The 23,226-nt window shown below is 42.2% G+C and overlaps 2 protein-coding genes across 3 annotated transcripts in view; one reads left to right on the top strand and one right to left on the bottom strand.

Annotated features, from left to right (window-relative positions):
* The window catches only part of ralgps1 (Ral GEF with PH domain and SH3 binding motif 1), a 76,791-nt gene that overhangs the window by 31,863 nt on the left and 21,702 nt on the right, over positions 1-23,226 (bottom strand). For both annotated transcript variants that reach the window (XR_003751219.1, XM_028995914.1), the window contains exon 9: positions 18,571-18,697. Coding sequence is in view for 1 of the 2 variants with exons in the window: in XM_028995914.1 (XP_028851747.1) it covers positions 18,571-18,697 (127 nt within the window). In the remaining variant the exon portion in view is untranslated. The remainder of the gene's footprint in view (positions 1-18,570; positions 18,698-23,226) is intronic.
* Positions 1,496-16,206, top strand: angptl2b (angiopoietin-like 2b). Its single transcript, XM_028995925.1, has 5 exons — positions 1,496-2,011; positions 7,812-8,706; positions 12,870-13,063; positions 14,725-14,995; positions 15,153-16,206. The coding sequence occupies exons 2-5, from the start codon at positions 7,842-7,844 to the stop codon at positions 15,350-15,352; spliced, it is 1,530 nt and encodes a 509-aa protein (XP_028851758.1). The 5' UTR covers positions 1,496-2,011; positions 7,812-7,841; the 3' UTR covers positions 15,353-16,206.

Genomic DNA, 23,226 nt, shown 5'->3' with positions numbered 1-23,226 from the left:
TCCATTTTTCCATATGTGTATATGTATATGTATATGTATATGTATATTTGTGAAACTGAAATATTATCCAATAAGGTCCATTTGTTTTGCAGAGGGTCATTTCCTGTATCTTTTTATGACAGAACGTCATTTTGGAGATCCAACATTAGAGTGATCCAACAATGAAAGTCGTATAGTCTCAGCTGTCAATGTTTATTGGAGGAGCTACATTACTGCAATATGATGATCAATATTGTTTTACTACACCAGCTGACTTTTGACAGTCAAAGAGATAATTCGGGTGGCAAATGAATCCTCAGGACATCTCTCGAAACATACACTAATCGTGCCTTGTTCAATATACAGTGGACTATATAGAGTGGACCCTTCGCACATTTTTTTTTGTACCTAAAGTTCACTAAATAAATCTAGGAACCCCTTGCAGACAGTGAATGCACTGATAGCAGCCTGGTTTACCACAGGGAAAATATTTATTTTTCAATATTTACTTCTGCAGAATTCTTCAATTTGTACTTTATCCCGTTCTCACACCATGAAGAACATCTGCTTCAAGTTTAAAGTCCTAACAGTGAAGGTTTATTCCAGATAACAGTGGAAACACAGGAAAAAGTAGACACTCCCTCAGCTACCAGGTGTCAGTGCCAGTGCCCTGCCACACTAAATACAGACTGTTCTCACACACACACACACACACACACACACACACACACACACACTACAGGGCCAACTCGGTTTGGTTTGAGTCCAGCAACGTGTTACCAATCATCCAAACACAATCCAGCCCGCATTCTGAAAGCTCTGAACAAACAAGCAAACGAACCGGCAGCAGAAACACGCAGAGAAGATGTCACCACGTCCTTCAGAAGAGATGTGCTGAACATTAGAAACAGATATGTTGACAGATTTTCCCCCAAATCACACTTCTTGTAAACACAGGATAGTTTTTTAACTATGAGAATGATGCAACAAAGATGGTAAAAATCATGACAGAATCCAGAATGTAATACATTTATCTGTATAAATCCATCTGTATCTGTACAAAAATGTATTAAGCCCACATCGTTCTCATAGAACTCTTCCTGTGGAGTACCTAAAGATTCATAGCTTAACCCATAGTTGTAGCTTAACACAGGAGTCAAAGAAAGAGAGCAGAAAGGCAGAAGGTGAACCTGGCCTAACATGCGGTGGCATCACCGGCGCAGCTGCAGCCAGGGCCAGGAATAGGTACAGAGAACAGGAAAGGGAGATGGGGGAGCAGTGGGGGAGTAGGCAGTGAGAGGGAGAGTGAGTGTGTGTGTGTGTTTGTGTGTGTGGGTGTGAACGTATTAAGGAGTTGTAGAGGGGACAGGGGTGGGTATGTGTTTGTTGTGTGTGTGTGTGTATGTGTGTGTGTGTAATGGGGGGGTGGAGTTATCCCATGTTTGATGATGTCTATGCGGTGAAGGGGTGGAGAATGAAGGGCCGGCCCAATCCCGGTCTGACCGTCTGCGGGAACTTTGTGCCAGAACTCTTTTCATCATGTGAGAGGATAGAGGGAAGAAAGGGAGAACAAATCGGGGGGAGAGAACAACCAGAGGTGTGAAAGTGACGGATCAGGACCAGACAGGACAGGACGGTACACAACCTTTTAACTACAGAGCTGAGAAGATACACACACACACACACACAAACACACATATACACACACACTCAGTGGTTTCCTCATTCACTCTCTAACACTGCTGAGGACTCTACACACGCACGTGCGTGCTCACACACACACAAACACACAAGCCTTTTACAAGAACTGGTCACCATCTCCTCCCTTGGACAATGTGGAGTAACGGCGAGGCAGATCTGAGAGTTTACTGAGGACCCTCTTCAACTGCCACCAAAGATTTCACCACTCATTAGCCGGAGGAATGAGGAAGCAATGTGACTAACTAGAGACGAACACCTGACGAGGACAAACATCTGCACTTCATCCTGATTCGGGGGAGCAGCAGACTGAGAGGACAGTTCAGGTTTTCAGGTATGGGAACAGCACAGATCACATATTAATGACCCCCCCAGAGAGAGAGAATCAGAATCAGAACCATTGTTACTAAGAAATGATAACACACACACAGTATCTTAAACACAGAGGAACGATTGGTTCCCACCAAAAAGGTAGATGTTGTTACAAAAAACATGCACAAAGTGCAAAGTGATATGTACAGTTTTTGTAAATGTAGGCACAGAGGTCATTGCCACTTCCAGCTTTTGCAATCAGGCAAAAGATACAGAGCAATGAAAACCAGGACAAACCACCTTAAAAAAGCTTTTATCCAAAAAGCAATCCAGACTATAAACTCAAAATAAAACTTTTATCCATATATGTGCTATATCTCTATAGAATGTACAGTACCACCACACTATGTGCCGTAATCTGCAATAGACTATAAAAATCCACTGCAATTTGTATATTTTTTGTACTTAGATTTTTCTTTTTTTTGTTTACTACTATTTTGTTTGTTTGTTATTTAATATTTCTTATTTCCTGTCTTAATTATATGCCTCATGCTGAGTCCACTGCAACTTAAATTTCATGGTTCCTTGAGAAGTGACAATGGCAATAAAGATTTATCCTTTCCTAAAAAGTTGATGATGACGAACTGATGAAGACAGAGATCTGCATCTGCACAGTTCTCCTCTGTTCCAAAAGTATGTTAATGGATAATAAGAATGCTGTTTGTCACCAAAACAGACCTCCTCAACAAATTGCACAATTGCAGCCGTTGCCGCCACCTCCGCTTCTGAACAATGTCAACATCAGTCAGACTGCAGGCCATTAACTGGAGGCGGCTCAAAAAAGGACAAAAAAAAAACGTGAGCACTTAAACAGGCCACCGGCCAAATAAAAGAGCACAGTAAACCCTTGGACATTTAAGATAATAAACAGCTATAATGGGACTGGAGGAGACAAAAGCCAGCTTCTGAAGTGCTCCATGTCTGATAGACAGGGGGTAAGAAATAAGGAGAGAAAGAGTCCAGGGGAGGATCATCTCTGAGGAAACAATTAAGCTTCAAACATGCAAAGAGTAAGACAGACAGACAGATTAACTAAATAAAAAATGACCTGAAATAAAAAAGGAAAGCTGTGTGTGTAAAATTCTGAACGGAGCAGCATTATGTATACCAGCGCCGTTTTACCCCCCCTAGGAAGCTGCCCACAGAAGACACTGGTTTCTGAATCTGGGCTTTGTCTGTCCTGCCAGGGCTGTGTTTGGATAAGAGGTCTTTGAGAGAGAGTGAGAAGAGAATACTGGATGAAACTCATCTTTTTCCCTCGCTGCCTCTGTGACAGAGGAGTGGAGATTAAAATAATAATGAATTCAGAATTGAAGCACGCCCAGATCATTTAATCTCTTCTAATATGTGCACAATAAATTTCAGGAATGGCTTGACACTGTTAAGAATAGTTTGGGTTATAAATGCACTCATAGCGTCGCACTGCAATGTCAAGACCCGGAATGGCACGTAGCAATGCTAATAATAGACGAGACGTGTGACCCTGGGTTGAGGTTTAAGGAACATCCACTGAAGAATGAAATGGCCTAAGAGCCCTGAAGTTCACATACTGTTATATATATTTAACGTGTGAGGTAACTACTTACAAGTTTCGTAATTATGCAGAAGGGGTGACAGTTAATAATAAATACCATTCCTGTTGATATTAAGTTGTTAAGTATTCTGAGTACTTTTAACGCACCGCTATGTAATGTTACTAATGTATGTAACTGAATATGTTAATGACAATGTATTCAGCATTCATACATCCCTTTTTTCTCTGATAATATGTGTTTAATATATGTGATTGCATTTTGAGTGACTATAATTACTTATACAGACCTTTTTACAAAATAGTATAAAAATGAAATGACATAATCATAGCCCTGATCTTTGTCAGGCATTTCTATGTGTTGTATTACATCATATGTTAGTGCGAGTCCGTATCTGCTTGCTGTTATGAGATGGCTGGGAATGGCAGGAATGAGAGGGGCATGGGTGAAGCAGAGACAGGAGGCAGGGGCGAGCACCTACTAATTAGAACGAGCTGAACACTAGGCTACTCACTCACGCCGCCTGGACTAGCCACACTGGGCCACTCTTGTCAGCCTGAATTACTGTAGAGGCTACCCAAACAGGAGAACAGTGACGACCTGCCACGGAGGGTTGAGTCACTCTGCAAAAATCGCTGTATTTAGTCTAACGTATCTCAGAGTTATGGTTCACTGCAAGACATTTACTAGGAAGAACCGTCTCACGTTGCTGTGTTCGTGGAGTATGGTAACCCAGTCAGTGAGGTCAAATACAGGTCAAATAGCCAAAAGTCACAGAACAGTACTTACTGAGTTGCTCTGTTGGGAGGATGGACCCCATTACCTTAAAACAGATATTCCCTTATTAAGTGTCCTAATGATAGTTGGTGGTCTGATGATTCATCATAATCATCAATCATTATCATACAGAAAGACAGCAGTCACTTCATAATTAAGGGACATAAATGTCATCATATTTGTATTGTATGGTTTTATTATATTAATTATATTATATATGTAAATATTTTATTATATTTCTATAGTGTCTGTGGTGTGACCCATTCTAAAATTGTACATTTGAATCCATGCTTGGACCTTGTATTTGCAGAGTATGGTGCAGGTTTCCTCTGGTTCTCCGGTTTCCTCCTGGTGACTCTGAACTGTCTGTAGGTGTGAGTGTGTGTGTGCATGGTGTGTGTGGCACCCTGGCCCTTGAACCTGAGTAGGACTGAGCAGTTACAGAAAGTGAGTGAGAATGAGTGAGTGTAGTGACCCATCCCTTAACAAAAGTCCCCAATAAATGAGTTTCTACACAGGTCTCTCTAACAGAAGTCAAAGGAATTAGGAACGTAGGTTAAAGGTTAAGAGAGAAAGCCATTTGCTTAGGGAGGGCCCTCTTGGAGGTGATAATGAAAGAGCTATCTCCACTGAGACAGATGTGGTGTCTCCTCATCCTTTCAATTGCATCCCAGGATGAGGCTGTGACTGACACACACACACACACACACACACACACACACTCATAGATAATCTGCTGCCTTGTGGTGGTGGGAATGCAGGGAAGCCTAGAAACCGCTTGGTATAGCAACCACAGCTCTGGTGTATCTCTACAGCCAAAGTCCCTCAGGCAAACACACACACACACACAAAAACCCACATGTTAAACAGGCATGAGCTGAAGTAATTGCTCTGCCTCGGCCGTGGCTTTGACTGAGGAGCCCAGTCACGGTTTCACTCTGTCATTACCGGCCTGTTCGAGTTGCAGTCGGGGGTTCCTCTGTGTCCCCTGGGGGAACCTGCTGAGGGAAATTCATCATCATTTTCCCTTTGGGAAAGTCTGTACTGTGGTAAGCTCTGTTTTCCTTCTGAAAAAGGAGACTAGTTGAGGAGCAAAGCCACAAGTCCCCATTTTTTTTTATTCTCTGATGACGAATGGGTCTAAAATAGAGGCAAATTTGTGCTGAATGAGACTTATATCGGCTTCACATACTCAGAACCGGAGAAATCTGCCTATTCGTATCCCATTATGCATGAGAAAAAATAGTATCCTGCTTGCTGTGTTACTGATAACATAAACCAACAATATTCTGTCTTACCTTTAGTACTGTGGGCATTGAAAAAGATGGAACTTTTTGTTTTTTAACAAAACCTAGCACTATTTAATACCAACATCACACTGAAGATCTGCCTTATTCACCTTGAGGGAGACAACAATGTCCTTCATTGTGACGCCGTCAGGTCTAAGTAATGCCTTCAGTTTGTTCATTGCTGGGATCAGGGCATATCCGGGTTTCAGAAATGAGGATGTGATGTTCATACGCACCAATGGCAATGAATAACACAAAAATCTATAGTTGATGACATGTTAGCTTGTGTGGCCCATTGGCGTGTCCAGTAAACCGGACCAGCTGCTGTGTTACAGGTGCTTACAGTGGCACCATGGCAACAGCATAGCTGAGTGTCCCTGTTTCTCTCGTCACCACTCTTCATTGCCACGTTGCCATTTGTCATCTGTTTTTCTCCTTATCTGCTCGCACCCCCATTGTTTTGGCTGTGCGCCTGAAACAACCATGAAGCTAGAGGCCAACAGCGATGTGTCAGAGTTCATCACTCACAAAAAGATATGAAGACATCATCAAATAAAAATAAAGCGGGTGAGTGACAAAGTGAGTGAACAGAATCGACAGGAGCAGGCAAGGTGCCCCATAGAAATAATCCACCAGCAGCTTTCAATTATCCAGCTTCCTCAAGAGTCGCATTCTCCATGGCCTTAAGTGGGGTCTCTCATCCACAGACCCCCATCTATTCTAATAACCACTGAGCCCCTTTATAGCCAAAAGAACTTGGTTGGTTTGTGATAAGGCTGAAAGGCTCTGGGAACTGCTCTTCTCTGCTGTTCTCTTTAAATCTGCAAACAAACATTAAGTAGCCTAACACTGGATTTGTGGTTTTTTCTTCCTCTTTAAAGGTCAAGAGGACATACTGATAAGTTGGTCAGGCAGTCTTTATGACACAGACAATTACAGCCTGTAATGGTTTCAAGATCAGGAAAGAATCCGGGACATTGAGTGAGAGAAATCAGATAATCTGGGGAATAATCTTGTGTAGTGATCTACCATACGGAGGTAAACTACAAAATAAGGCGGAATTAATGTGTCAATTCCCTCGAAGTAGGAATCAGTTTTAGAGACAAGGGCAACCCTGACTTGACCCCGAGGGGCCCGGTGCGCCCTTTTCCTCCAACTCGCTGCTCGCTCAGAGACGGTGGCTCAGCTCAGTCCCTTTGGTGAAACCTAATATCTCCCTCGGGTGCCAAACTAATGTCAGCTTGATAAAAGAAGGTGGCTTTAGTGTCTCCCTGATAATAAGATTGCTGTCTGGGGTCTAGACTGGCAGGGTGTCTGAAGGGGGTGTCGGTCGGGATAGTTGAGCTCATAAATAGGGCTGTCCCAAATTATTTTTAAAACCATGAACCTAACTATTATTTTTGTGAAGCATCTAATGATTATTTTTTTGTAATTGGTTTGTTTCGATTCGATTCTCTGATAAACATTAATTTATAAATATTCCAATACATATATACAGTGAAATAGGTGCTAAATAATGTCAGAGGTATCATTAATAAGCATTTTTTATAATTAATTTTTTCATTTATTCACCTAAGCCTGGGGTTTGGATCTGGATTACATAAATAAATAAATAAATAAATAAAATCCCATATAAAATAATTAGGGTCACATGCAAATCCAGGTATAATGTGAATGACATTTACATTTACAGCATTTACATTTACAGCATTTATCAGACGCCCTTATCCAGAGCGACTTACAATCAGTATTACAGGGACAGTCTCCCTGGAGACACTCAGGGTTAAGTGTCTTGCTCAGGGACACAATGGTAGTAAGTGGGATTCGAACCCGGGTCTTCTGGTTCATAGGCGAGTGTGTTACCCACCAGAGCGACTTACAATCAGTAGTTACAGGGACAGTCTCCCTGGAGCAACTTAGGGTTAAGTGTCTTGCTCAGGGACACAATGGTAGTAAGCGGGATTCGAACCCGGGTCTTCTGGTTCATAGGCGAGTGTGTTACCCACTAGGCTACTACCACCCTCCATGAATGAATGAATTTGCATGTAATTAATACTCTATGCATAACAGCCAAAGTTAGCTACAAGAAATAAAAACCCAGACACATCTGGAAAGGTTGCCTACATCATACTGATCTTAATGGCCTGTTTATTCTTCTGTTTAGGAGTGTGACTGTAAGTGTAAGCAGGTTGTCATGGATCTCCCTGCCGCCACGCTGCTGCTGCTCATTTTGTGTGCTCAGCTTCCCAAAGGAGAGGCGGGTTCCAAGGAGCCACAAGAATTTGACAGCAGTGAAGTCCCAGAGGCTGAGTTTCTCATGACCACAAGGAACCGCCGTGCCACCATGGCCGACCAGACAGCCCAGCAGCCAGACAAATGTTCCTACACCTTCATTGTGCCCCAGCAGAAGGTGACTGGGGCGATCTGTGTCAACTCCAAAGAGCCAGAAGTCGTGCTGGAGAACCGTGTGAACAAACAGGAGCTGGAGCTTCTCAACGGTGAGTTGCACAAGCAGAAGCGGCAGATTGAGACACTGCAGCAGCTGGTGGAGGTGGACGGTGGCATCGTCAACGAGGTGAAGCTGCTGCGCAAGGAGAGTCGGAACATGAACTCCAGAGTCACACAGTTGTACATGCAGCTCCTGCATGAGATCATACGCAAACGCGACAACGCGCTGGAGCTCTCGCAGCTGGAGAACCGGCTCCTCAACCACACCTCAGAGATGCTGCAGCTCACAACTCGCTACAAGGACCTGGAACACAAGTACCATCATCTAGCTGCACTGGCCAACAACCAGTCGGCCCTCATCGCCCAGCTGGAGGAGCAGTGCCACCGCCCCCCGCCACTGGTCCCTCCGAGGCCGCTACCCCAGCCCAGACCTCGACCCCAGCCAGAGCAACAACCTCCACCCATCAACAACCCCTACCAGCCCCCAACATACTCACGCAACAACCAAATCACCAACGAGATACAGAGCGACCAGAACCAGAAGGTCCCGTCGCCACTTCCCACAATGCCCAGTGGCACTCACAGCCCCTCCACCACTAACAATCCCTCCGGTGAGTTGGACACTGATGTGTCTGATTTAGTAACCAATTAACAACTTCAAATCTTAATTTTGTACATGACACAACAAGTCTAATACCAAATGTAATTTTGCAATCAATTTGGATTTTATAAAAAATATATAAAGGTAAAAACTATATATTTTTGTTCAGCTTGGCACCAATTTACCTGATGATAAGATTCATACATCTACACAATTTCATATTAATTCAACATCTAGAATTCTAATTTGCTTGTCCTTTTGCATAGCAAACAGAAACAAAATGCTCCTCATTCTGAAAAATTCCATTACAGGAGGAATGCAAATTTTTTCTCTCTTTCGAATTTGCAATCTGAGTGGAAACAGAAGCCCAGGCCAGGTGTTTCCTCCTTTGAAGGTACCCTAACCCTTATAAAGCCTGGGGTCATTCTGCACTAGTATTCTGCACGAAACACCGAGCGTGCTCACAGAGGACTGAGTGTAAGCCACCTACATTAATCAACCCAGTCCAGCTATCAGCCATTCATCTCCACAGCTTCCAACAGGAACAATGAGTTCCCTACATAAAGAAGGTCCCTGATAAAGGAGCTTCCCTGTTGTGGCCCTTTGCTTTGACATGCAGGTCATTTGACCACCATGATGCATGGGTCAGGTGATAGACATCCCAGACAGAGTTCAGGGGGCCTGATAAAGGTGGCTCTGTGTGCAGGTGCTGGTATGGGAGGTACTACGCATAAAGGGGATGACTCTTAACATGCAGTTGCTGTACTTCCAACATTTGCATCGTCTCGGTTGAGGAGTAGAGTCGTCTGAAATGCGACACAAAGCCAACCCAGGCGTGAGTAATGGGATGGGGGAGATGTAGGGACTGCTTGAGTGTGAAATGCAACAGGCACCAGATCCTCGTGAGAGAGGGGATTTTTTTAGTTAGTATGGGAATTAAAGTAGCATAGGAAGGGATCTGCTGAAGGTTTTATTCCATTGTAAAGTGCCACCTCTCACATTTTTATTTGATGGGTCATGGGTGTACATGTTCTTTTAATCTAAAATCTTGTACAGTTGGTTCTTCAATAACATCATTATTGATGTTAATGGTACTTTTGATGGTACTCTGGTGTGGAATAACCTCATCTCTCCACGGTGGTGGGTTCGAATCTGAGCCCTGGCTGTGTGTATGTATTGCCACCATCCAAAGGCACACACAATAGGTCAAATGGTGACTAAATTATCCATAGACAAAGCCACACCTATGGATAATTCAGTCACCATTTGACCTATTGTGCATTTGTATGGTGGGAGGAAACCGAGGAAAATGTGCCCTGTGGTTGGCTGGCACCCAGCCTAGGTTTCTCCAGTGCCCAATACAGGAGTCAATGTTCCTCGCCCAGATGTGTAGTGGAATCAATGGGCTTGGTTCCTTTGGTTTTAAATGTAAGTGTGTGGTCCCTGGCATGCAAGTTTAAGACTGTCATGACAGCTCATGCTGCCCTTGGACCAGTGGGCTGATTTCTAGCACAGAATCACAGAATAACTGAATCATAAATTAGACCAGCCAAAAATTTCCAGTCAATGGGATATCCAAAAAGTCAAATATGACCTTTCCCAAATAAAGTTCAAGGTTCAATTACCGGTTGTCCCACAGGAGGTCCTGGTAAAATGGTAACTTTTTCTGCACTCTCGTACTGATGTTGTGACGTCCATGCTGAACTACACACTGGGAGGCAAGCAATTTCCTGTCAATACTGTGGTGCCACTGACACTGCGTGAAGGTCACAGACTCCAGACGCAAAAGGCATAAGCCACTTCACAATTTGTCCAGTGAGTGTAAATCAGAATGAGGTCAAGGTGAAGGGCTAGAGACGAGGAAAAAGGAGCACCAGGTTGAGATGGAGAAGAGGGAGGAGAGAATGGATGAAAAGTAAGAATTGAGGAGGTGAGACGTGGTGAGTGATGTCATTTCTTCCACTGCAGAATGCTAAACTCTGTAAGATGTTCAGGGGTGGAGGGGCATAAGAGAGGGAGGTTAATAAGAAATGTTCTACTGACAGCACATCTCAAAAGTGCTGCCAGTGTTATTCTTACATGACTGAGCTGAAAAACGAGGCGCAACTTTCCTTCCCTTTGTTGCCTCTTCCTGTCCTCCAGACTGGAGTTTTCCAGACATTAGTTGCAAATAATCTGTGTGTTTTGGCTTCGGGCCAGGCTTGTATGCACATATGGAATATTACACATTCAACCAGCTTTTTCATCTAATTTAAGTGCAGTGGCTCCTGAATTTAAACTGCAGCCATTGCTAAAACATGTTAACTTTAATACACATTTGTTATTAACCATTTAGGTAAATTCATAATGATAACGTCATTATAAAAATTATGAAAAATATAATAATGTCCTCGAAACATTGTGGGCATGTCTGCTGAAGGTGATGAAACCACACCCCTTTTGTTAAGTGTTAATTACAGCTACAAACTAAAAGATAAAGGCTTTGTCTAGCAGCTGTATTGGACCAAATGACATTGAGCAACCTGACAATCAACCGTGGTCACTTCAGTCTGCAACACAGTGGTCATTATTCTTCCCATTTTTGCTATTTCTATTATTAACTAGCATAAACTATACAAGAAATTGCAAATGAACTGATGCTAATGTGATCCAGAATTTGTAGTAATAAATTGCCATATTAAAACACCTCAAAAATTAGTGACAAATAAATATTGAGAGGATTTATTAGAAATCCTATTTTTCAACTAAGAACAGAATATTCTAATAACACAATAATACATTTTTAGTCATTTCATGTAATTTCACCAATAGACAACTGGGGTATTGCTCCTGTCCCCACCCATTCCTGTGCAGACCTGTGAAATGTCACACTCAACAGATTTTTGGTCACATGCATGACGCAGATGGATGCGCTGTGTGGGGCCCTGGTTTTAATGCATGCTATTATTATTAACAAAATAAATTACTATAGGGAAAAAAAGTCCAAAGACTGCCCAATCCAGGTTTAGGATTATATAGAATTTTCCACGCATGAGGGTGAAATTCAAGTTTCCCAAAGCAATCCTCCCACAGGCAGCAATTCCTTCATAAATCATTCAGGAAACACATTACGTGTTACAGCTGTAAATCAGGAAACACCCACTCAAAATGCTAATTTCACAATGACTGGTAGTGGGATGTGAGTGAGGAGTGATTGTCTTGTGTGTGTGTGATAGGTATTAAACATTGGAAAATTCAGGTTACAGTCTTACAGTTCTGAGGAACACCATTATTAAATTAAAAATTCTCACACAAAGTTCCTGCTCTTCTCCACCAGGAACATTGTGCTGACTTGGATTTTCCTTATTTAACCTCCCGTGCTTTGTAGACTACACAGGGCATGTTGCATGAACCACCTGGCTCTCAGCCTGGTTTCTACAGCCCAGCAAACCAGGGGTGAAAGAAAAAGCATTTCCAGACTACTGTAGGCAAACCACAGAGCCCCAACGGCATGCTAAGAACTAGATATGTGAGATGACTGATGCAAGTTGAGTGTAGCGTCAGTTTGGAGATGGAAAAAAGTTCCACGTTCCATAGGATGTGGCTTTACCTCTGTGGAAGTACTGGATTCCAGCCTGCTCTGACCCCCACCCCGTGTAAATCTACTCTCTGCTTCCAGATGAACGGATTGGGACACGATGCTTTAGGGAGCGACGTGGTCCGTCTGCCCATTTGAATTTTATATTTCCATCTCAAGAATTATGACTCTGAGCATGCACGCATGCACGGCCAATCGGCTACTGTAGCGGGAGTCTCCATTTACCGCTTGTGCCTGTGCTGTTTTTGGCTTTTTGACTAGCAGCAGTTTCCCCTCCACTGACAACAGCAGCCAAAGTCAATGGTGGCCTTTCGCTAAGAGCTTTACTAGCTGACGCCCCGGAGTCCCACTGACCGTTTGCCACTTGGGCAGCTCGCTGGAACCTGATATCCCTACTCCAGGGCTGTGATATTCCATTAAGCCAGGGGCCGGCTGGCAGGAATCAGCTGCAATCACAGGGTTGTTTCCTCTCATGCTCCTCGATTTAGAAGGAGTCCCGAGTTCAGAATTCCAGCCTGAACAGTTTGGTGAAAGGAAGAAAAAATGCCCACTTTCACTCCATTGTTACCATTTCGAACCCCTTCTCTCTGTTTTAGGGCCATTTAAGGACTGCCTACATGCCTTGGAGGACGGTCATACAGCCAGTGGCATGTACCTGGTGAAGCCGGAAAACGCCAACAGGCTGATGCAGGTGTGGTGTGACCAGAGACATGACCCAGGTGGCTGGACCGTCATCCAGAGACGTATGGACGGCAGTGTCAATTTCTTCAGAAACTGGGAGACATACAAGGTGCAGTAATCCCTCATTCATCCCTCTTATCTGCTTGAAAGTCACCGTTATGCCTTTATGAATTTATCACATGACCATCAATAAAGTGTCAGATTCAAGAAAACATTACAATATTATCTGATTTTCATTTTAGAATGGCTACATTGTGTAAAAAAAAAAAAAAAAAAAAACACCAATCAACACATCACAATTGGATTTTTTATGAATCTCTTAAAGTTCCGCTAACTCAATGCCGTTGATAAATCACTGACAATGTCATTTCAATCCAATACAGCTAGAATGAGAAGATGCTCACAAGTAGACATGGGGTATATGGGGATATTAGCAGTTTGAAACAACCTTGCTTTCAGCAAATAGCAATAGCTGATGTGAGCAGGCCTGTGGTGGGCTAGCCCCCTGGCCTGGGTAAGCCCCAGGATTGGCTCCAGCATCTGCGCCACTTCTTAGGACTAAGTGTTCTAGGCGTTAGTGGATAGTGAGCGAGTGAGTGCATGATGTGAACTGATGGCACCACAGTGGCTTTGACAAAAAACAGGCCTGCTCATTTGACATTAAAATTCCAAAACACAGTCTCTCATTCTTCTCAGATATGACAACGTATCTGTGTTGGCTTCAAACATACACATAGCCCAACCTCAAACTGAATGGAGAACAAATGGCACACACGATTGACTTTCTGCTGCATATAACCCATAAGAAACATTTAATAGCTAGAGAGGCCTTATTTAAATCCAGGCCAGATTTGTCTTCAAGGCCTTTATGACATACCTTGAAACAGACATGGGTCAGACACGACAAGCGTACAGCAGACAGCCTTAATGCAAAGCATATGTGGGCTAATGAAAGCCACATTCTAAAGAAACCCCACCAGAATGTGTCTACAGACGTAATTAACACCAGGAAAATGCACTTTTATTTCTTCATTATTCCTTACATAACAGAAATAAAGGAAACAAGTGTCATGTTTTTCATTATGCAATGTGATTACATCAAGCACCAATAGGAGCCCATATTGATGAGCTCTCATGCACCATCATGTTTCCTCATTGTGGATGGTTTAAAGTGCCCCTTGTCAATGCATCACATGTACCAAGTAGAGCAAGCACTGTTGACAGATTTCTTAATGTTTCATCAATCACAATCATCCAAAAAGGTTTCAAAACACTCAAAACAGCTGAAAATACATACTTGAATAAGAACTGAGCCAATCAATACTTATTTATGAAATATCAATGACAATCAAGCAATACTGGGCATGCATGGCCTACTCCCTTCCTCTGCATTGTATTTGCTAATACCACTTGTTCACCATCTGTGTTATAGACATCTTGGGACAACATGTGCTACCAAAACAAAGATGCAGTGGTTATGTTCAAGAATCCTGATTGATGACTATTGAATTGTACATTTGTGAACACACCCCCAACACATGATGCCTTATAAGGTGCAACATTTACATTTTCATTTAGGGCATTTATCAGATGCCCTTATCTTGGTCTTGCTCAGGCACACAATGGTTCATAGGCAAATGTGTTAAACATATATCTACATGCATGGTATTTCTACAGTCAGCACCACAGACAGCTCCTCTATAGCTGTGTAACTGCTGATTAGAATTTTGCACCAGTAAGTCAATGGACAATCCTTTATTCTTCTCACAGCAAGGTTTTGGGAACATTGATGGCGAGTACTGGCTGGGTCTGGAGAACATCTACTGGCTGACTAGCCAAGGAAACTACAAACTGCTGGTCACCCTGGAGGACTGGTCAGGCCGTAAGGTGTTTGCAGAGTATGCCAGCTTCCGTGTGGATTCCGAGGCTGAGTTCTACAAGCTCAGGGTGGGTCGTTACCATGGCAATGCAGGGGACTCACTTACATGGCACAATGGGAAGCAGTTCACCACACTAGACAGAGACCATGATGTCTATACAGGTATGCAGCTTGATCCTGGGCAGAAATTGCATGCTGTTTGCACATTCTCACATTTGCACATTTTTTTTTATATGTAAAATCAATTTTTCATACGCATCACTTCGATAAACTTAATGTTTCCCCAAACTTTTCCTGATAAACGTCTTTCTATACGCAGGCAACTGTGCACATTACCAGAAAGGTGGTTGGTGGTACAATGCCTGTGCCCACTCCAATCTGAATGGTGTGTGGTACAGGGGAGGGCATTACCGCAGCCGCTACCAAGATGGCGTCTACTGGGCAGAGTTCCGCGGTGGCGCATACTCCCTGAAGAAGGTGGTAATGATGATCAGGCCAAATCCGGACATGTTTCATTAAAGGAAGGAGTAAATTCCATAATCTTATCTACAGAATTTGGTATGATGCCTTCGCATTATTTTAGTGGCAGGGATATTGAAATAGACACTCCATTATAATAAGATGAAGATGGCCTTGAACTTCAGAGACTCTATAAGCAGACCTGCCATTGGACGACTGAACTCCTTGTACTAGTCAGCCACTCAGGAGCAACACTCAGGTGGTCTTTTTTTTTTTTTTTAAACATAATGACTATCCTTAGTGATTGAAATTTTCATTTTCCTCTATCTGGTTTCTACAAACTCTTGTACTTAAGACTCAATATCCTCTGCATCTGAGGAACAGAGTACACTCCAGTTTTACTTCGAGGTTGTGATGATGGCTAGGAATGAGAAATGTTACTGTTGGCTTTGGTAATGCAGCTGTGGCTTTTATGTGTGATAAAATGCATTATAGAATTATACAAGGTTAAAAAGACACAGGGTAATATTATCCAGTGATGCTAGTACATAAAGCTTTAGATTATGTTAAGATGAATATTGGGCTATTTTACATAAAAAGGTTTTGAAATTTCCTCTAATTAGCAAGTGCTCCCTCTGTTTTATCAACACTATAGTCCTACTAAAAATTCTCTCATTTCATTGATAATAATTGGTGTGAAAAAGAACCTTAATTTAGACCACATTCATATTTGTATTAGCGTTAGCAAAGTCCAATAATATTATACATATCTATATCTGTAAAATATATTTAGATTGCACTATGCATCTGATAACAATTAATAAAAAGGCCATAAAATTATAAAAAAAATCTGTACATAGAAATGTGATTCTGTTGTAATATACAGATGTTGTAATATAATGTGTAATGTACCAAGAAGCAATAAAAGTATGTACAGCTTACAGCCTCTACATATATTTTATGTAAATGTAAAGAATGTGCAGAAAAAGTCAAATGCTGCTGTAATATTAAGAATGCCAATGGGTCCTTAATCAGAAGCCAGGATGACTTCAGATCCCCCTTTTCTTCCCAAATATGCCCCTTTAACAATGTGGTTTACTCTCAGTTGAGTTCTGCACTTGGAACAATGCATGACATCGAAGCAAGTATGCAGCGGCTCCATCAACGTCCGGGGAGACAAAGGTAATTATCCTTAGATATTGGCTTATTTTCATCATAAACCCCCTGTCTGATGTCAGAGAAATCATATAGTGTGAACAGTGGCATATTCTCTCAATCTCCAGTCCGGCTATTCATCAGTCGAGGAATGTGACAGCCTGTTATCCCTCAGGCATGTCGGAAACGTTGCCAGTCATGGTGGAGGGTCCCCATCGTAGCATGGAAAAAAGCCCAAAATTCAGACTCACCAGAGGATATGCGTGTGAGAGAGAGCTAGATTTACTACTATTTGGTGTTGCAAGAACTTTCCTAATTAACTGGTGGGTGACAGTGCAATACAAATGGTAGTTCCATTTATTTCTTCTATTTTTTATTATCTGTAAACACACTGAGCAAGTCAGAAATGAACACGTATGAATATATTCACAAGCATTTTTTTATTTGTTTAGAATGACACAAAACCCAAATGTCGTGAGATTTGTGATCAGTCGGATCTTTCTGGAATGCTGCTTAGATCACGGTTGTCTTCTTCTTTCTGACAAGTTTTACACTGAGGAGAATGAAGCTTTGTGTTCATTTGTTTCAACAGCCTTGCAAAATTGCTTTTAAAACTGAAGACAGTAGCAAGGTGAGCTGCTGGGTATTTTCACTGCCATTTTCCACAGCAAAAAAAAAAAAACAATAGTCAATAAATAAACATGCAGAATTGTGAAGAGTAACGTCCACTGCCACTAAGATCTTCTGCATGTACAGCAGGATGAAAATATGAAAAGCTGCCATGAGTTAAATTCTTTGAACTGTCCCTCAAAAATGTCTGCTTCAGACGTGTCTGGGCCTAATAACAAACAAGACACCCCCTCAAATCACAGGGCAAACAAAGAGGAACACTTCTGCACTAGCTGAGATGGGAAATGTGCGGAAAATCTGGTGTAACTCTGGTGAGCAAAGCGATCTTCTTAACATTAGTGCGAGACCAATAAATCACAGAGCAGGACTCTGCAGGAGACGTCATTTTCAACCAGATCCAACCGAGACCAGCAAACATGACTAGGTATATGACACACTTGTTCCACAGACACCAGACTTTAGATGCTCAATTTAATATTTCACCTCAAAGAGACAGTCAGGCATTTTTTTTTATATGTGTGTTTGATGATCTAACGTCTAAGCTTAAAGAATACCATAAAGTGACAGAGCAGGCTTTAAATGTTTAAATGATTTTTCCATTTTTGTCAGCCCCTAACACTCAAGGCCAGTGTTCTAATGCTCTCCAAGGTATGTATCTATTCTGAACATCTACCAGATGCAGAAGCGTCCAGAGTTCAGAGATGCAAACATAAATCTCTGGAGCGCTGCCGCAAGGTTGGTGCCAAGACAATGGCTTGGTTAGGCTGGCTGAACGTAAATTAAAGTGGCATGCAATCGCAGCTGGAGCGGCCGTAAATCAGCTCGGGATCAACAACTCATGTCTTCAGTGAGAGCAGACAACAGAAGATGGCAATGCAGACTCTGTTTTAATGTATTCAACTGAACACACGAAATGCTCTGTGCAGGCTAAGCAGTGAGCAACATGTAGATCCATATTTTACACACACGCACATACGCACAACAGTTCTGCCCTCTGGTGGAACCAGACCAAAATGGAGACCAGAGAAGGACATTGAGTCCAGTGACAGCTGAGGTTCATAATATCATTGTATATTTTTTATATAAACAAAATGTCTCAATTAACACTGCCAGTCCGTAGTAAAATGGCCAAGCTGAATCTGAATTACTGAATTTCCTCCGTTGTACACGACTAGGTAACTGCAGCATGAACCAAAAAAATGCACCTAAGAAAACAATACATTAATTTGAGGATTCCCTCACTGCTCCCCAGGCACCTTTCATGGCTGCCCAGTACTCACTAAGGGGGATGGGTTAAACGCAGAGGACACATTTCATTATTTCACTTCACACTTTTACGCCCCCAACCTCAAGACATTACAGGGATCCATTCTTCTAAACAACAGTGTTCAGGCTAACTGTATCTGGATAAATCAACTGAATGTACTTGTGTGGCAGTGGTGGCCTAATGGGTAGAATAGTTCCCATGTCAGAATTGGTGCGTGGGAACTCACCCAGGTAAGGTATGCAGGGGGTCATCTTCAGCGAGCTGATGTACTCCCTCATACGTGTGTAGTTCTGCTCCTTGGATGTCAGGAAGTCCAACTTCTCAAATGTGGCCTTGTCCTTGCGGCTGACTAGCTGTAGGATGAAGACACATATTACAACGTGCCAGTACTACATTGTGTGATATTGGACCAAGTTCTAAAGATATCATTGAGTATAAATTAATTATTTGAATTCGGGCCAAATTTGTAGCTGATGATATCACTGCTTGTCATTTGGAAAAGTTGCCCTTAAACAGATTTGTCATTATGACAGAGACTTTGGATGGACAACTTTTAATGTTCTAAAAGAACAAAAAAGCATTTGAAACTGTTTCCAGTTAGTGGGATGAACACCGCCTGGTTGCATCATTTACAGAAACCTCTGCAGATTTAGCAAAGAAAATTCCTTTTCCGTTCGTCCGGTCATCACTTTTTAAATGGCGCGGCATTTTCCACCAACACACCACCGGGAAAGACCACTAAGGTTGAACGGAAACATGGGTAGTTATCAAACCATTACTTCTTCCATATCTCCCCATCTGGGAGCCACAGTGGGGCTGGTGTCAAAACTGTTCTAGCAAGTAGCTGGAACCCATCGTCTGTAATTCTGGTGAAGTGATTATTTTTCTGAATGAGTTATCCTGAATAGGTTTCCTAGCCGACTATTATCAGTACAGCCAGTGAAAAATGTCCCTAATAATCCATCTAATAACTACCTGAAGCAAACCAAAAGTAAATCTCGGTAATTACAGCTGCTGTTTTTGGTGCATCTTGGTCAACCAACCGTCAGGATCCATGCCTCCGATGCAGAGGGGGTGCGGACGCCCCCGGAGGAACCAAGAAGAAGACTAACACAATATAAACATGGCGAGGAAGCTGGGTCCTTGATCGCTCAAAGTTAATTTTCACTCTGTGCTACTGTCATTCTCAATGACAGCTTTACTGTTACTGACCCAGTTTTTCGCTGGACTACGTCCGTCTGGATCACCCCTGGACCTCTGCGCCTTGGCTCTTACTCTTTACTCCAACGTCTAGTGACACACCGTCTCACCATCGCAGAAAAGCACCACACTTGGACTTATCTCACCTCGCCCGTCTGCGGCTGTACACTCCCCTTCCTCACATGGCAATAACACAAATTATATATAGCATGACGTTTCTTCCAGTTGTGCACAAATGGGAAAGCTATATGTGAGAGTAAACTGGTTGGATGCTGCATTTCTTTAATTAATATGTTGGCATCACCAGCTGCCAGTGGAGCCCAGTCTGTTGATGATTTTGTGCCATGTAAATGCATCCTCCTGGATTTACATAGGTAAATAATTAAAAATGGAAAAAGAAAAAAACACAATCTTAAATGATGTTTGTGCATATGACATATTGAATGTCAATTCAATAAATTCACGATAAAAAATGAAATGAAATATGCATCAACTAATCATGGAAATGTAATGCAATTGCAATCTGAAAGGGGCATGTTGTCCCAATGGCATTACACAGCCTGAAGGCAGATTCTAGCACATGTAGTATTTAAGATATAGAAAAGCAGCCACTCCATCTCTAACGGACAGGGGCTTTGAAAAGTAGGCGGAGAAAAAAGCTAATCACTGTAAATCAACTTTCTGAGGGAAATGTAAAAACCTTTGTCCAACTAAGAAACAACTTTAATCTACCCTCAGGGGACCATTACAGATATGTACAAATAAGGGATTATTTAATATAACATAAGGACTGGGATCAGTTTAGAAGAGAACCAACAAACATTTGAATGATAATGAAAAAACAAGTGTCCTTAATTTACTGCAAACTGATGATGGATATGTCGGATAATAAAGCAACAATGGGAAAAGGAACTTAATGTGACATTGGATGATGATACTTGGATATGTGTTTGTTCTGGTTGTCATAAGGGGGTGGGGAGTCAAATGTGGAAGGAATTCGACTGGAAGTCTAAAATCCGTCTTTTCAGAACACCACTAAAGTCTCTCCGCTCTGGGAGTTGGGGTAGCAATAAGTGCTGGAAAAACTGTGGACTTGTGGGTGATCAAACGCACATATTTTGGGACTGTCCCATTGTTCAACACATTTGGACTGAAGTTAAGGGGCATGAAGAAAAGCTCCTTAAAGTGAATCTTTCCTGGGACCCTTTATCGTGTCCACTGGACAAATCTGTCCCATGATCAGAAAACTTTGCTACATCTCCTACTAATGGCTGCCAGAAAAATGATAACTTATTGGTTGAAACCTGAACCACCCACGATCTCACAGCGGATACAAAAAATCAGACAGTTAGATTTAATGGAACAGTTTACAGCACAACTACAGCTGAAGACTGGAGACCAGTTCAAAACCTTGTTGGATAGCCCACTTATGTCTCTTTTAAGTTTATATTTTTGCATGAAGTTTGTCTATTTATTTATTTATTTTCCCTCAGACTTTTATTGTAATCATATATTTCTTTATTTGAGAGCTCGGGCCAAATCTCAGGACTGTGGAAATTGTTTGTATTTACGTTGACTGTTGTCACTAGAAATACCAGTGTTTCTATACTGTATAAAAGGGGCTGCTGGTTGAGTCAGCAGTCTGCCTCTCTGTGGATGATGGCGGTTTGGTGCCAGAACAAAGAAAGGTATCCCATCTCTTCCATAAACACTCCCCAGCCCCTCAAGGTCTGCCTGGTTCCTGCCACAATGGAAAAACTGGCCTGTAGTCATGGTATCCCCAGCCCACTCAGAAAACCCACGCTCAATTCCTCCGCTCCGCATCTTTATCTTATTTAACAATGACACATGACTGACTCTTATTATAGCCCTGAGTGCAAAAAAAGCCAGCGTTCTCGTCTAAAGAGCTTCCAGGGCGTTGTTAGGCCTTCATAGATCAGTGGCTGTAAAGCTGGAGTGTCAGGGGGAGGGGCAGGGCCACTATTGGCCCCATTAAGAACAAGTTTCCACTTGAGGCTGTTCAAGGTTTCCTAGAGGTTTTTGGGCCTTGGGCCCAGGGTGGTGCACAGCAGAAGCAGTCAAAAGCGAAGCGAGACCAGGGTGTGAAATCTCCACCAGGGTGTGGAGGATCTAGGCAAGCAAGGCACATTGGACCCACTGACTGGAAGGAAGAAATAAAAATCAGTTTATCAATCTGTCACCACTGTGCTCTCTCTTGCATTCTTGCCGACTTTGATCTAATATGAAGCTCTGGCTACAGAGAACACTTTTCTCATTCGTCTTCCACTGACACGCTGTCAAAACTTCTTCTTGAGAAGAGAAAAGGTGAGAAACGTTGTTGGACTACTTTAGAACAAACAGCTGTATATGAGTTAATCAAAACTAAGGTCATTTCGAAATGATTTATATTCTAAACTGTCATAGCTGTTGTAAAATGTTCTATTTACAGAAAAGGAGCGGCCACAGAACGCTCGCCCTGTTTTGGTTAAGGTTTCCTACTGCAATCCAGAGGCATGCACACTAGAGGAATTACCTCTCAATTGTCCGTAGGTGTGAGTGTGTGAGTGAATGTAGATTATGGAAGAATGGATTATGGAAACGTCTAGTGGCAATGAGTCAGCATTAATCAGGCGGAATTTTTATGTGCTGGAACAAATTACACAACCTTAACAGCCATAACCGGCAACACACATATTGTTACTGGCATTGCCAATTACTGGTCTACAGCAAGCCACTCTGATTCTACTGTATCTGTCTAAAGAACAGAGCTTATCATATGAACTAAAACTTTTGAATTTTTTATGACATCTAACACAATTGTGACTAAGCAATCCTTGTAGTTTCTTCTTGATAAGGGGACTTATATATTTTCTAGCTTTATGGGTCTAAAAAAATAACAATCAAATCTAAGCATTAGAAATAATATAAATCAAACTATATTATTTTTATAAACCAGTAAGTCAAGGTATGGCGATGCATTATGCTTATATCTTTGCTGACATAGGCTAATATACAAAGTGAAGTGTGACCCAAACAATTTCCCCCAGCACGTTTTTTTTACAGGACTTAATGCAGAATGCTTGGTGCTAGATGACGGTCTGAGCAAATTACGCAGAGCACAGACAGTTATCAGTGTCTGGAAGGAGCCAACTTCTTGCAATTTTATGCATAATTAACATATGGCAAAGAAAGGCTGCCTGCAGTTGGTCCACATATGGTAATCATTAATATAATTTACATTTAATCGGCTCAGAGGATTCCATTTTTGGGACACGGGGTGGGTTTGCCGTGGGTTTATTGAGCAGGCCAGTGCAACAGTCCTCCTTTTTCCACTTCAGGACCACCACGTTGTGCTGATGTATAAAAGAAAGAAATTAACTGCTTTTTAAACAGGGGTTAGAAAATGGCGCGACCACGGCTGCCTGGCGTGTTCCAAGCCACTTGAATGCACCGATTTCCACAAGTGGAAGATTTTCTCTTCATTCTAATGGCCCGGGAGTAAATGCACAGACAAGAAAAAAGTCCCCTTAAGAAAAAAAAAAAAAAAAAAAAAAGCCATTAAAGAGGTTTTGGATGGAATTTGGACTGTCTCTTTGGGTTTTCCTTCTGTCCACATGAACGCAGGGAGGACACAATCTAAATGTTGCCTCAATGTTAACAATTAAATATCTGAGTTACAAAA

The sequence above is a fragment of the Denticeps clupeoides genome, chromosome 11 (genome assembly GCF_900700375.1).
Source record: "Denticeps clupeoides chromosome 11, fDenClu1.1, whole genome shotgun sequence".
Taxonomy (NCBI): Eukaryota; Metazoa; Chordata; class Actinopteri; order Clupeiformes; family Denticipitidae; genus Denticeps; species Denticeps clupeoides.
This window is presented reverse-complemented; position numbering and strand designations above follow the sequence as displayed.